The sequence below is a fragment of the Mytilus edulis genome, chromosome 12 (assembly GCF_963676685.1).
Source record: "Mytilus edulis chromosome 12, xbMytEdul2.2, whole genome shotgun sequence".
NCBI lineage: Eukaryota > Metazoa > Mollusca > Bivalvia > Mytilida > Mytilidae > Mytilus > Mytilus edulis.
This window is the reverse complement of record NC_092355.1, coordinates 40,895,408-40,912,235: the sequence shown is the minus strand read 5'-3', so window position 1 is coordinate 40,912,235 and position 16,828 is coordinate 40,895,408. Positions and strand designations below refer to the sequence as shown.

Below are 16,828 nucleotides of genomic sequence, written 5' to 3'. Positions count from 1 at the left end.
GTGCATTGTATTGTCGAAAACAGCTCATATTTATGTAGTAGAAGCATTCTACTGTCTAATAAATAACTAAAAGTTTACATTTTAACAATTTTGTAAAACTACTATATTTTGGGGCCAAAAAAGGGGTCTTACTGGACCTACTCCTTTACCTTTTTTCCAGAAAAAAAATAGCTTTGATGTTTGACTGCTATGGTGCCAAAGGAAACGCAAGGTGTCCCTGAATTTTCCAAGTATGAAATATTATAAAAAAAAAAGAAATTGCTTTAGAAAGAAAATAACTACTGTGAAAGTACTTTTATTCGTGGGGTACCAATTTTCATGGTTTTCGTGGATGACTTTATCCACGAATTTAAGTGTCCAACGAAATAAAACAACCACTGTCCAAATCAAGACATGGAAAGATCCCCATCGGTAGGTTTGACCACTGATATGATCTAGAGAATATATTGAGTACGCCAAATCTAAGAATACTTTAATGGCAGTCACATAACTACAACCGCATGCAGGATTATACCAATTTCATCTTTAATAATCTAAACTGTACAACTTTTGATCCTTTAATTCTCATAAAAAATATTTTTTATCGATGAAAGTCAGATTTCCGGTATTGATATGCTAGTATGATCTAAAAGTGTTCATTTTATATCCTCATAGTTCTCATACTTATGGAAAATAATAATTTCATGCTTGGCTTGATTTTGTTAAGAATTATTTGACAAAATTCAAGATACGTTTATAGCATTTGTTTATGTTACTATTTTCAATAGGTGACATGTTTATGGCCTAATTAACACCTTTGATGGTCTTTTATCTGTTGATCACTTTATCATGGTTTAATAAGTGTTATCACTACGATTTACACGGGTCAATGTTTACTTTGCAATTTCCTTCAATCCAGACTATATGTAACCTTTGTTTCTAAAGGCTTTAACTTTTCATTTTTTTTTTTTAGAATACTAAAATCCACGAATTTAAAAACCCACGAACATGTAAATATTGCTCAATCCACGAAAATTGATACCCACGAATTAAAGTACTTTCACAGTATATCATTTTAAACCCGCCTCACTATAAATGTGGTTTTCTGTCACAAATATTTCATTTACCTAGCTCCACTTTCCAAATTAAATCAACTCAATTGGTGGACTTAAGTAAATTTCTATGTTATTTTGACTCGGTTGAATAGTTGTCTCATCAGTAATCATACCACATCTTCTTAGGCCAAATAAAAAAGTATGCGTGGTTCCAGTTAGATCTGAAAAAAAGTTAGGGTAGGTAGGTAGGTAGGGATTTTTTTTATTTTATGGTTTTTTTTTACATCGAGTCTATGGGAGCAACATTCTGACTTTAACAGTGCTTAATGAAAAATGACAATAAAATCTTTAGGTAGGCTATTTTTAAGCCTAAAAAGTAGGGACGGTAGGGTTACTGGAACCACTCATATATTTTTATTTGGCCTTATTATAGTTACAAATACAGTCATTACAGTACTAAAAGTCTTAATAAAAATATAATAAAATAATAAAATTTCCAACAGCACTAATTTTAAAACTTTTTTAAGAGGATGTTGAAGTTCACAATTAACATATACAATGTAGTTTATTAGTGTTGAATGAAAAATGAAAGCTTAAAATTACTTGCAAGATATTATACAGTTCATAATCAACCTAAAAACCTTGTTTTTCAAAAATCAAATATATAATATATAAATCACATAGTGAATTATGAATGTTTCATGAACAAACCAGAATTCTGTCAAAAGCTGTTGGTTTTCCTCCTCGTTGTACATGGCCAAGAACAGTAACTCTTGTATCATACTTCAACTCATTTGTAATAAGCTACAAGAGAAAAATGATGACATATGAAGAAGGTAATAACTTTAAACTTCAATGATCCTGTGCTTAAGGAAGCTCGCTTGTCATGTTTTGGAATTTAAGTCAGATTTTCAGAATCCTCTGGTTTTATCCATTTGAATGCCTGAACAAATTTTCCCCAGTGACCCCCAATTTTCTTTTTATAATTCCTTTACATGTATAATCAGAGGCGGATCCAGGGGGTGGTCATCCGGTGCCGGTGACCACCCCCTGGGTTTGCAAAAATGGTGCACCTTGAACATTTTGAAAAATAAATTCGTCGATCAAATCAATTTGTCTATCATAATCATGTCATTACTTACCTTAAGGCTAAATACATGTACCTTGACAGGTATGTTTATGTTCCAGACCATATGATTATTTGGACCTTACGCGTACATTCCGGACCGTATACGTATACTCGTACGGTCCGACCATACGCGTACGGTCCAGCTGATCATACGTTTTAGGATCATATGGGTTAAATTTAAACAAACATTTATCAAAATCTTTATTTTTAGTTAAACAAATTGTTATTATTACAAAATAGATGGCCGATGATAAAGTGAATAAGCGAACAATTGAAATTAAATATTTGCTTAATTGTATATCCGTGAATTCTATTTTGTTACTCTCGCCGAAGGTGACACTTGCTTCTATTAAGAACGTCGTATTTTTTACATTTACATGTTTTGTTAATGCATGCTCCTTTGCGTATGCATTTCTTTTGTAAAGTTCATAAATATTCTAAAACAATTGTCCTCCCACATTATGTTTACTTCCGATAACTTCAATTTCAATGAGCATACTGGGCTGTAATTAATGAATTACCGGCCTGCAAAATACAGGAGATTAACAGATTAAATAAGCGTGATCTTTTTAAATAGTTAAAATATCAAGTTTTTATGTCAAATGCTGTTGAACTTTTTATATTTATTGAAGATATAAGTCATGTTGATCTGTTATATACATTTGTATCTAATAAGCTTGACCAACTTCTTAATATCAGTCAGACCGTACGCGTACGGTCCAAATACTCATACGGTCTGGAACATTTATACAATGAACATGTAATCAACAATCGCTAATTACTTGGTCGATTTCTTTGATGTTAAGGTGTAAAAATGAAGAGACAGTCCTCAATCTTAGATGTTTTTAGCAGGTAATTTATACTTTTTTACAATACGTTTATCTAAATTTTTAAAGTTTTAAACTTTTCTCGACCAATAATATTTTTTTACTGTGATGCCAAAATTCAAAAATAATTTTAAAGTTTTAAATTCACATAAATATTCTATATTGAATGAATACCCCCGTTCCATCATCTGTTTGTCTAAAAGTTTCGTTCATTCCAATTTTGTAGTAACTTATACCCTCTTTCCTTCAGGAAACGCCACAAATCAGCCCCCTCTGAAAAACCAACGACTTGTAATCTATGTGCTATCTATGTATCAATATATATATGTGATGTCTGTATGTTTGTGTTGTATGTGTATCTGATGTTATTACATGTATGTTTTAGTTTATTAATATCAGTCGGTTAAAGAGCTCTTAAGAGCTCATGTTCTTTGTTATTATGTATATATGCAACCCGACTTTAAATAAAGATTACTTTACTTTAAAATAAATAAAGATTACTTTACTTTACCTATAAAAAAAATATGCAGGAAAGAACAGACTGTTTCAGCTGAATTGGCTAAATCGCTATGATGGGCTAGTGTACTCACCTTCACAAGAAGGAGCTTACTGCATATACTGTGCTCTGTTTGGGGTTGATAGTTTGGGAACATTATCATGCAAACCACTAACAGATATGGCACATGTAAGTACAAGACTTAACGATCATTTCGGCCGTGATGAGAAATCATGTAAAAAAAGTCATACTGAAGCTAGAGCAAAAGCTCAACTTTTTCTTGACAACATTGAGCAAAGGACTACTGATATTCAAACATTTATTGATGCAAGTGTGTTTTGCTTTGTGGCAAACAGAATCTTCCTATAAGGGGCCATAAAAAATTGAATTTTAATTTAAGATTTTTAAAAGGTGACCACCCCCTAATAAATTCCTGGATCCGCCCCTGATAATGATAAACTGACTGTTAAAGTCTTATAAAATTTTAATTATTTTTTATTAGTTTTTGAGGACTTAAACTTGTCAATGTTAAAGCTATGAAAAGTCAAGAGAGAACATTTTCCCGCCAAAATTTCAATGGCTTATATCTCGAAAACAAGCACGGTGACCTATATATTTTCTTTACTCTTTTGATTCCTTCATTAATCCCTTATCAATATTTTCTAGTGTTTTGAAAAGTTAATTATTTTGAAACTGAGAAGCGAACTCCCTTAAGGTTTCATAAGGATTTACATGTACCTCACCAAGTTTGTGCTATCCTTTCTTTTCTTTTTTTTTTAATAATGTTTTTTTTTTCTTTGTTGAAATTATGTATGCAAGCTTATATCATTGCAAACCTAATACTGTTGCATTTTTGTCACATTAATAAAAACATTGCATTAATTTTTGAATTTACAGTATATCAAAATATCACGTTGAAAGATCATATCATTGTGAAAATGTGAACTATGTTTCCAGTTGATTGGACTTCAACTTCATTAAAAACTACCTTGACCAAAAACTTTAACCTCAAGCGGGACAGACGGACGAACAGACAAAGGAACGGACGCTCAGACCAGAAAACATAATGCCCCTCTACTATCGTCGGAGTGCTTTGGGGATAAAAATACATTTCATATTGTCCTTGTATAAAATAATTTACATACATCTTTAACCATATTGGCAGTAATTGGATTGCCTTCAATATCAATTGCACCTTCTGCTATGATGACTATGTTCAAACGCAGGCCCATCTCTCTTTCCTATAATATAAATAATAAAATACACAAGTTATCTCCCTTTGAATATGAGTTGGAGAATAAAAATTATCCCATACCCTATTACAACAAATGCAAATAATACACAAAATAGATGTTTTTATGTCAGACTATAACTATGTCATGTAATATTTCAATAACTAAATACATTATTTAAATAAATTGACTTGTACAGATGGGTTGCCACAAAACGAATTAATCCTGCAAGAACTATTAACAACACAACAGCTTTTCTTTTAATATTATTAACCATTCGATCCCAAACTATGCCTACTATACCTATTTAAAAACTAAGAAACATTAATTTTTTGTATTTTTCTTAATATTTGAATTCTTGGTTAACCTTTAACCATGAAACTCATAAAAACTAAACTGATACATGTTATATGCTGAGTAAAAAAATAATCCACATTAACAGCGCTATTAAAATGACTTATGTTCTTCAGCAATATCAAATACTTACAGCTGACAGTTTTTTACATAGTGTTTTCTCCCAACCCTTATCTGGAGGACATTCTGGAATTAATACCCAGTCAGCTTCTGTAGCCAGAGCAGCAACTAAGGCTAAGTACCTATCAAAATAAAACAAATACAGTCGAACCTCGTTGTGTCAAAGTCGAAGGGACCGGACCAAAGTACTTGACTCATCTGAGGTTTGACTCATCCGAGGTCGAGTGTGTTGTCATAAATTTTGAATGCATGAAATACAGTATGAGATTTGTGTAAACTAGATACAGTGAACAGAGTGCCTTTTCCATTCAATCTGCATTTTTGGTCCTTCGTAATAATTAAACACAAGTACAGATACAAATCATGAACAAATAAAATCAATAGTCTACACAAATATTTACAAAGGTCAGTCGCTATAAATTATGAAATCATGTGCGGCACGAAATAAGTTCTGAATGGTCTCTGGTGAGGTCGATTGCTTTTACATTAAATTATCATGAATTTATTATAATTGTCCTAAGGGCTATTCCAGAAAAAAATGTATGGGGGTGGTTGGAAGGCACATTATATTAATAATACATGGGTGATGGGTATCAGAGCAACTTTTCACACTATAATGCACTACAATTCTCAATTACCATTGTCTGGGTGGCGGGTGCTGACAAAAACTGCCTTCCAACCTCCCCATACATTTTTTTCTGGAATAGCCCTAATCCTTTTATCTATTGTAATTAATGAGTTTTAAATCTAATGATTCATTTAATCTCGGCTTGGGTCATTTAAATTCGTTTCGTTTTTATCTCAGGTGAAAAATGTTCAACACACTTACATTCCGCTTGAACGATCAACGAAGGTGTTAATTAGCGTCCACCATAAACATGTCATTTTAACCGTTATACAAACAAGTATGTTTACTCAGCTTTGATCTCTTTTTAAAATGATTAGTTGACATAAGAAATACATCCGACTTAAATTTTTTTCATCATGATCATTAGGTCTGCATCTTTCGAAAATTCTTACTTTCGAAGTTCAAGACATCGGGGTCAATTTCATTAATTTTACTTCGACGGGACTATAAAATTTACTCAACTTAACCGAGTATTCGAATCAACCAAGTTCGACTCATCAGAGGTAATTATGCATTGATCAAACAGGAATTTTACCAGGACCGCAAAATTACTTTGACTCATCCGAGTTTTCGACACAACCGAGTTCGACACAACGAGGTCGACTGTATACTAATTAATAATATCCTATGACTAGTTTAAAAGGTCGACTATCTGTAAATTACATTGTTTCATGTCAAGACATCACAAAAATGCAACCAATATTTGTTTTTCATACAGGATTCTTTTATATATTTTTAAAAGTATTCTGTTATTAAGAAATTGATTGGAGATAGATGTGAAAATGCATCATATGATATAACATGCTCACATAAAGTTGGATGACAAATTTCTGAAAGCTCCGATTTGTAGTTCAAATGAATAATGAAAGCTATATTGTTTAAGGACAGGGTGAGCATATGGAGGAAAACCAACCAAAGGACAGATTGTCAGACAGTTTTTGTGCTTAACCACAAGTCCACCAGCACTGGCTTGTAAAAATGTTTTTGGGCCTTTAAAACCCTCTCTACGGAATCTATCTGAAATATTTGTAAAATTTGGCTTTCAGCCTGTAGATTCAAAATTTATTGTGAATTTTGAGAGGAAAAAATTGTATACTCCTCCATAAATTAGAGCAAGAGTATAATGATATAGTAGCTTTCATGTCTAACAGCAATTATTTGCTATATATTATTACTTATCATTTTTTTAATGCCACCTACCCACAGTGCCTACCCATAACTTCTAATACAAAAGCTCTTTGATGGCTTGATGCAGTGGTTGAGATAGAATCGACTGATTCTATGATTCTGTGTAGTGCCGAGTCTGTCCCAATGGTCATGTCTGTGCCACAGAAGTCATTATCAATAGATCCTACCATTCCAACTATGTTTATGGAACTGCAACTTTTTCTTTGTTCATCTGTTATTCTGTCTGTATAAAAAGATCATTTATTTTTTTTAATATTGTAAGTTTTTCAACTAAGGGCTATTCCAGAAAAAAATGTATGGGAGGATTGGAAGGCACTTTTTGTCAGCACCCGCCACCCAAACAATTGTTATTGAGACTTATAGTGCATTATAGTGTGAAAAGTTGTTCTGATACCCATCACCCATGTATTATTAATATAATGTGCCTCCCAACCCCCTCATACATTTTTTTCTGGAATAGCCCTTAAGGTTTTCAAAGCTTAAAATTTTACTTGAAAGAGAGACATTATTTATATCACAATACAGTCCTGCCTAGAATTTGGTCAGATAGTCATGCCAAATACATTTCAACAAAACAATTTTTGTTGGTCTAAAACCAAAATGAATTTTATAATTTACTTGTAGTATGTCTTGTATTTCAAATATTTGTGAGAATTTCAGGCAAAACCTTAAATGTCGCAGCTTTTAATTGTAATGTTTTATTTAATTTGTACAATTATCTCTACTCCCTTGATTTAATTACCTAAATATAAGTTAAAATACTTTATAATAGGTATTCAGGTTTATATTTACTATTCTTTTGCAATCTCAGGTTTATATTTACTATTCTTTTACAATCTCAGGTTTATATTTACTATTCTTTTACATCTTTTGCAATCTCAGGTTTATATTTACTATTATTTTGCAATCTCAGGTTTATATTTACTATTCTTTTACAATCTCAGGTTTATATTTACTATTCTTTTACAATCTCAGGTTTATATTTACTATTATTTTGCAATCTCAGGTTTATATTTACTATTATTTTGCAATCTCAGGTTTATATTTACTATTCTTTTGCAATCTCAGGTTTATATTTACTATTCTTTTACAATCTCAGGTTTATATTTACTATTCTTTTGCAATCTCAGGTTTATATTTACTATTATTTTGCAATCTCAGGTTTATATTTACTATTCTTTTGCAATCTCAGGTTTATATTTACTATTCTTTTGCAATCTCAGGTTTATATTTACTATTATTTTGCAATCTCAGGTTTATATTTACTATTATTTTACAATCTCAGGTTTATATTTACTATTCTTTTGCAATCTCAGGTTTATATTTACTATTCTTTTACAATCTCAGGTTTATATTTACTATTCTTTTGCAATCTTCATTTTTGACCTAAAACCTGATGTGAAGAGAAACAAATATTGCTTTAATTGAAATCAGATTTTGGGACTTTTTTAAGTACATGTATTGGTATTAACCTTCTTTATGTTCAACCTGAAATCAAATTTTCAGAAATTTTTTGAATTTTAACAAAAAGTCAAATAAAAGAAGGTTAATTCGAAATTTTAGATTATTACAGTGTGTGAAACGTTTTTTTCTTGGAACTCGCCAAATTGGGGAGCAGATTTTCATTTCAACTTGCCAAATTGAAATCCCACTTGCCAGCTTGGAGAGTGTCTAAAATTTTTCACTTGACACCTTATTCAGACGTTATTATATCATACGTATTCAACATTTTTAGAAATAGCTCCAAAGTTGCTACTGTTACCATAACTAATGCATTTTTCAATATTTATGCTATGAGAAAAACAAATATTGTATTCTATGTACACTGTAAAGATTATTTTGCAGACCTTTTCCTTCCTTTCATGTTATATTTAAGCTGGATCAATTAGCAATGTACAACCTAAAGATTATTTTGTTTACTTTTCATTTAAAAACTGACTTAATAATTTAGCATCTTACTTTTCCATTTAAAAATTCATATCATAATTACGTTTTTATTTACAGTTTATAAGAAAATTTACTCTTAGTTCAATCTTCAAAACACATTTTATATTGCCAAAAGGAAAATGATAGTAAATTTGTCTATCTGTAACCCACAGTTTGAGTAGTTTAGGTTTTTCATACAACTGTCATCTAGCCAATAATATGTATCATCTGGGTCCTTGTTTAAACAGAAGTCAAGGATAACAGTATAGCATTTGCGGGAAAAATATTTTTGTTACAATCTTTTTGATGGCTTGATTCAAAGTCGCCACAGAAGAGCTACTCGCCACAAGGGCGAGCTCTATTGAACCTGGACTCGCCATATACGATTCCTACTTGCATTTGACGAGTTGGCGAGCGGTGGTTTCACACACTGTTATTATTATTTTTGAGGGCTTTTGCAAAACCACAAAATCAATTATCAGCAAAAATACAAAATTCCCTTGATTGACCAAAAATAATTGAATCCACAGTATTTTCCATCACATTATTCATGATCACATGACTTTTGTACCTGTTGCTTTAAGTTCATCCAGTAGACTATTCCATTCCTGTCTGAATAAGTTAGCACCAGTCAAACTACCATCTCCGCCAATCACTACCAGATTTGTTATGTTTTTATCTATAAGATTCTTGGCAGCCTTCAACCTTCCCTCTCTTTGACGGAAATCAGCACATCTGGCACTGCCAATCACAGTTCCACCCTGTTAATTATTCAAATTTTGCATTGTTTAACTTCTATGAAATTGACTTCTTTAGTTTGATCTCAAATACAAAGGAAACCTAGAAATATTTATATAATTATTCATACTTTTTATTCTATCCCCTCCCCATCTTTTTTGTACCTTTGATAACTATTTTGTAAGAGGATAAAGAAGAACCAAAAAATTTACAAAATTATGAAGACCACCACATCAATGTGTAATGACAGCAATTTGCAAAATCATTTTTACTTTTAATTTTATCCTTTATGATGAAATATTATGCAAAGGACAAATCAATGTTACTGCAAGGGAATACAATAAAGGAGTAGCACAGGGATTGCAGCTACTTTATTCCTTATTCAAATCCCTTTTTGATTTATCTTCATTCTGGATTTAGATACCATGTGTGCATAGGATAAAGTCATGACATGGTGTATTTTCCATACCTTTTGCATAATTCCAGATGAGCTTGCCCAAGAAGCTTCTATAATGTGATCGCCTCCATCAACCATACCCTGGTATCCCTGAAATCAATGATAAACATTTCATAGATTAAAAAAACTTAAATACACTTAACAATAGTATTTTTAACTTATTTTTTTTATAGCTGGTGTAATGTCTTTTAAAATAAGAATCCTTTTGATAAGTAAACGCAACTAGTCACTAGTGTATTATTTTATAACACAAATATCCTAGATTTTGATTGGTTGACAGCTAGTGTGCCGACTTTAAACATAAGTATAATTTTGATAAATCAACAGCTAGTGTACTGTCTTATTACAAAAATATCCTAGATTTTGATTGGTTGACAGCTTGATTTTCGTAATAAATGGAATTCTCATTTTATTCAAACTTTTTAATTTTTAGCAACTCTATCAATATTCTACCGCCCACAAAATTAATCATGTTCAGAAGGGGTGAATATTTTTGTGAGATTATCAATAGAGAAATGTTTGTCAGATTATTGTGTTATAGGCTGAACTTCAGTCTCTGGATTTTTTATCCTCAACTTGAATTAAACTGGTAATTTAGAGCCTGACATATGCTATTGAATAGACCCCATCTACTGTCAGAATTATTGCAAACATCTTGTTGTTGTTGGATTGCTTTCTCACTGATTTCCATATATCAATTTTTTCTCTCAAGACTTTACTACTTGAAAACTATATAAAATGATACATCAATTTATATTACTCAATGCACTCTTCATGCTCTTTGTACTTGAAGTTATTTTACCTCTTTGATGTAGTATACTTTACAACCAAGGAAGCTTCCCATTCTAACCACAGCTCTTACAGCAGAATTCATACCTGTAAAACAATAAAGAATAATTTAATTTTGGATGTAACGCGTCTTCTGATTGGCTGACGTTATTTTGTTATGAGCCCATAGACATAATTTAGTCATGTGACCGTGACGTCATCAACATTTTTTCATGGTTTTCTACGGTTTAAAATGGAATTTAGAATTAAATTATAAGAAATGACTGTAATATTTTTTCTGTCTATTCGAAATAACATAGAAATTGTGGTGCACACTGTTAAATAACCCGCTACGCGCGTTATTCAGTGTGCACCAAATTTTTTATGTTATTTCTTCATAGACAGAAAAAATATTACAGTCATTCCTTAAATAGAATGCTTTTGGTTTTTTTTTTTTGCTTTTGAATTTTTTTTTGTGGAACCACGTGTTATCATGAATGATAAGTTTTACTGAGTGATGCAATTTATATTAGGAATAACATGTGATGTGCAGTTAGCCAATCAAATTCTCATTTCCATTCTCAATTTTATTCTTTTTGTAACTTTATTGGGGTGTAAAAGCATTGACCAAAGTACATTTTGTATGAAGCTTGGTAGCGCTCCATTCTAAAAATGTATGCACGTCAACGCTTTTACAACCGTATGAAGTTACAAAAAGAAGCATTCAATACTTATAATTACATTTTTTAGCTATGATCATGAAAACACGAATTTTATAATTTTTTTATTTAATTCACCTGTGCACTTTTTTGTGGAACCACGCGTGTTATCATGAATGATAAGTTTTATTGAGTGATGCAATTTGCATTAGGAATAACACGTGATGTGCAGTTAGCCAAGCAAAATAAATTCGTTATAATGAAACATACATCTAATGTAATTATATATATTACATTTAAGGAGGCTCGAGGGTATAAAAATTTCAGAAAAAAATCAAACATTTGTTTTTCATTACAAGTTTTATTTATTTCCTTTTGTAGTTGTTACTTTATCATATGGTACAAAAATCATTCAAAACAATCAATTCGTGTTGGCCCCAGATGACTTTCAAAATGTATACATCATTGAAAAAGTTCCAAATTATCTCCCTTTGGTGGAAAAATGCCATTTTTTGGCTCTAAAATTGAAATATCTTTTTCAAGTCATCGGTGACTAATCTTTTTTAATATAATTTCCATATAAGCTGTACTTAAATTAAATTATTGTAAAATTTTAGAGATTTCTGTAATAAATTTCTTTTTTTTTATTTCGATATTACCTTTATTTCTCCTATTACTTCAACAGAAAAAAAACACCTTTACAAAAATGTATGCTTCTTTTGAAGGCAGATTGTGTGCGCAAATGAATGGTGACCCCACTTTTTTATTTTATTTTTCTATTTAATATAAGATAAAGTTCATTTATAGAAAAATATAGAGAAATCCTATATAAATGATTTAGACCCGCGAACCCCCTTAATTACCTATATGTGATATATACATTTAATCAACCTTATAAATCTTTATCAGGGTGAATGAGAAAACAAAAAGAAATATCTCCTTCAACAACAGAATAAATGTTGTGAAAAGCAAATGAAAAGAAGAACATGTCCATGGTACATGCAATGGATGTCCCACCTTTCATTTACTAGTTTCAGTGGATAAATGAAGACAACACATTTGTATCTTTATTGTGTGATATTTTAAAGCTTTGCAGAAAGAAAACAGTGTAACTGTACTCAATCATAATGATCATCTACTTGGTAAAAAGAAAACGTTTATTTCAACCATGAGAGTTATCTCTCTTTATTCACTAACTTAATCTTATATGGTGACTCTTAAGCATGTTCTATTGTGCTGTACATGTATGTAATTAGTTTAATCAGAGTGAGTGAAAATGTGAAAGATTGGTATGAAAGTGTCATTTTTTAAACCTCAAATGAAGTCAGAATTATTGGTATGAAAGTGTAATTTTTTGAAGCCCAAAATAGCCCTACATGTATGAATAGGAAATAAAGAATTTGAATTATACTAAAAATCCATGTTATTATTTAATATTTCATTGTTATCTATATACCATTATATTATATACTGTGTATATCATTCTATTCTTGTATCACCTATATCCAATATACATTCTATCTAAAAATAATTATTAATAATGATCATCAGACTGCAATTAGTGCTACCTATAACCTGATAACAATTAACATCAATATTAATTAACCTGTCAGATTATAGATAGAAATTAGAATGTATGGTATGAGTGCCAATGAGACAACCCTCCTATAAATGGATTAATAATTGCATGTTTGATTGATTTTTTGATGATTTTTGGTGTTATAATGCCACTTTCAGGCTATTTCGTGGTGGACAGTTTTTATTGGTGGAGGAAGCTGGAGCCCCTGGAGAAAACCATAACCTTCGATAGGAAAACTGACAATCCTAGTCAAATAAGATTGGAGTCAAGTGCACCCGCATTAGCGGGGTTTGTACTCACAACCTCAGTGTTCAATGGCTAGTGATATTTCATGTATTTTTGTACATGAACAGAGAAGTTCAGTTAAACAATAATATTCCATTTCAATTCCTCAACACTTACGAGTTACGACTATATAATATACTTAAGATCAATTCTAATTTTTTTCTGGGATTTTAATTTTTATCTTAATCTTAAACATAAAAGTCACTCAGAGCTCAGACATAAATAAGTCTGAATCTGCTTTTGACTCATAGAGGTCTAAATTTATAAGTTTTAGGATTTGTCTCCCTTTAATGTAAGACAAAATACGACTTTAATAAGTCAAATATTGTTAAGCAAAAAATAATTGACCAGAATCAAAAAGTTGCAAATATCGACTCCTACAAGTTGATAAGTTATCAAAATTGTTTAACTTCAATACCCACGCATATTTACAAAAAGGTCATGCATCTAAATCAAATAATGACAACATTGAAAGACAATGCTTTGTCTTCTAAAGAAAAATATGAATGAGAGTCTAAAAAATCAGAGATAATGTTAATTAACCTTACAATGCAACCACCTGGAACCACACTTAATGAGGTAAAACATCTGTGTTTACACTGTTTAGTAAGGATGTTCAATTAGACAATTAAATATAGATAGCTCAAGTCCTTGTGAACTCTCAGACAGGTTTTTGCTGTCATAGGTGGTGTACTTTGGCCACCAAGTAAAATTAAGTTTTTTCATCAACATAAATAGACCTAAACAAGTCTGTCATTTTCTGACTTAGACAAGTCTAAAATTGAAAACAATTTTTTATAATAAATACATGTTTTGACTTCTTTAAGTCAAAAACAAAAATCAACTTGTTTATGTCTGAGCTCTGACTGATAAAATGCAATTAGTTAGTATGGTTAGTGTTAGTCTTGTATGTTTTATAATTTTAGTTCTGACATTTATATGTTTTGGACTTTACATGAAGTATGACCTGAAATTTCACTGAACTAATATACATTTTTATTTAGGTGCCAGCTGAGCCATACCTCAGAGTGCCAGATTTTCTCACTGCATTAAAGACCCTTTCAGCTGTTTTGTCAGTTGGCATAATCAAAATTTTCACTCTCAATTTTATTAATCTTTTAAGTACAAAAATGTATCAAGATGATGCTACAGGTTAAATCCTTTCGAATATATTCAGAGTAATTTGATATAAAACAAATTTGTGTCTGTTTGTTATTACACAAGTGATGAACCTTGAGAAAAAGAAAAAAGTGGTTATAAAATGCATATGCCTCAATTTTTAGTGCATGGGGTAATCAATATTTTATTTTAAATGGCTTGGACAAGCTGATATTTTCATGCATGCATTAATATAGTCCAAATAATTGTTATGTCTTAAAAAGCTTTTTCAATATTTTGTTAATGTCAATGTAGAGTCTACAAAAAGATACATTCTATTTTAATGACATGCACGATTAGAATTTGTTGCCAAATAATGTTCAAAAAAAAGAAAATAAAGTATTTCAAAATAAGCATCAAAGAGTACTTGAACAAAAGTTAAAGTGCAGCTTCATAAGACTCGTTTTTTTATTTAAATTATCTTTACATGAAAAAAAAGTAAAATCACAAAAGTACTGAACTCAGAGGAAAATCAATTCTGAAAGTCCATCATCACATGGCAAAATCATATAACAAAACACATCAAAAACAAATGGACAAGAACTGTCATATTCCTGACTTGGTACAGGCATTTTCAAATGTAGAAAATGATGGATTAAACCTGGTTTTATAGCGCTATCCCTCTCACTTTGATGACAGTCTCATCAACAAATTCCGTTATATTTACAATGATGCGTTAACTAAACAGACACAATAAATAAAAAAGTCAAAATATCAAAATTTTATACTACACTCATAAAATGCCATCATATTTTAAAAAGAATGTGTTAGTATTGTCTTTATGTATGGTATATATCGTGTATTGTAATAATTCATATGCTTGATAATTTATTGAATATATTGAATAAAATATTATTATTATTATTAAAAGATATCACAAAGAGAAAACAAAAAATAAAATAGCCTTTCAAAACATCATAATGATAACTTTAATTATTTGGACAAGTTTATAGTATCAAAAGACATGACATAAAAAAAAAAAAACCCAAAAAACAAATGAAACAAGAACAACTAAATTGAAGGTCAATGTGGGATTCCGCTGTTATGTTTATCTTTTTAATACTGGTTAATGAAATCATTACAGTGTGTACTGGTTGGTCATTATCGCGTATGCTACGATTTTGACACGCCTACATAGCTAATAAATATTCATGACTTTATAGATAAGAACAGCACGTGTAGCCTAAACTGAGAGTTGTAGATTTGTAATGTAAATATATAGATGTAGTTTATAGAATAGAAAATTAGATCAGAAATATAGTTATTAATTATTATAAAGCCAAGCGAGTAAAACACGGATCTATCACAGCGCTTTACCATTATGTTTTAATTCGTTTTCCAGATACTGTTTGAATTTGCCATATCAGCTCACCTGGAAAACTTATTTAGATCAGTGTCTGGAAACTATGATAAATTATTCAATAACCAACTTCGACAAAGCAAGGACCCCAAAACAAATTTATGTCCCTTAAAAGCTCATTAGAGCTTATGTTTGTCTATGTTTTATATACCATGCCGACTCTAAATAAAGCTTATTTATTTATGGTCTGCAGCATAGTACCCATACCAGTTTAAACTCCAGTATAGACACCAGAGCCAGAGAATATGTGTGTCACTGTGTGGGACTATGAATATCATTTTTCTAGTACTAATTTCCAACATCCCGAGTTGGAATCAAATGAAGGACACTCACTAGCCCTGTAGCCTGCCATCTGTCTTTAAGACCAAACAACCAACCCACACAAAGAAGTGGCATTAATAGACGCTTTTTTTCTTAAAAATATTTTGCAAAGTAGATTAAGTATATCAAATAACATGCTTGCAAATTTCAAGAATGTCACTGAATAATGCAATAACTATACGTGCATATTTGCGACTTATAATTTTTACCCTGTGAATCACCCCCGCTCGTGAAAACTCCGAGGGATTTGCCAGTTGCAGATCCAGCATCAAGTTCCTGTCCTTCTCTTCCAGTTTGGATCCAAATACTGTCTTTCCTTGAAAGATGCTCTCTGCTATGTTCTCCCATGATGAAGCTAGTGTGAAGGTGAGATTCTGTGTTGGGATACTGAATCGGCTGCAACCTTCAGCCGATATGACCTTCACCTTTTCACCGTTGGATAACTTCCGTCTGCTAAAACGAAAGAAGACAATTTAAACCGGAAATAGAAAAATTACCGGAAACAGACCGAATTACACACCCAAATTACCAGACTCTTACCATACTCATTTTCACTTTAAATTAAAAAA

At 31.1% G+C, this 16,828-nt stretch overlaps 1 protein-coding gene across 12 annotated transcripts in view; it reads right to left on the bottom strand.

Moving 5' to 3' along the window:
- The window catches only part of LOC139498479 (ATP-dependent 6-phosphofructokinase-like), a 40,652-nt gene extending 23,901 nt beyond the window's left edge, over positions 1-16,751 (bottom strand). For 9 of the 12 annotated variants that reach the window (XM_071286868.1, XM_071286870.1, XM_071286871.1 and 6 more), the window contains exons 1-8: positions 16,469-16,728; positions 10,932-11,005; positions 10,142-10,219; positions 9,506-9,695; positions 7,021-7,231; positions 5,206-5,314; positions 4,632-4,727; positions 1,746-1,838 (exon numbers count right to left, since the gene is read on the bottom strand). In XM_071286868.1, the coding sequence (XP_071142969.1) occupies positions 1,746-1,838; positions 4,632-4,727; positions 5,206-5,314; positions 7,021-7,231; positions 9,506-9,695; positions 10,142-10,219; positions 10,932-11,005; positions 16,469-16,607 (990 nt within the window). In that variant the 5' untranslated portion in view covers positions 16,608-16,728. Of the gene's footprint in view, positions 1-1,745; positions 1,839-4,631; positions 4,728-5,205; positions 5,315-7,020; positions 7,232-9,505; positions 9,696-10,141; positions 10,220-10,931; positions 11,006-16,468 lie in introns of all 12 variants that reach the window. The other 3 variants (XM_071286872.1, XM_071286874.1, XM_071286873.1) reach the window with 1 other exon arrangement.
- Between the last annotated feature and the right edge of the window lie 77 nt (positions 16,752-16,828).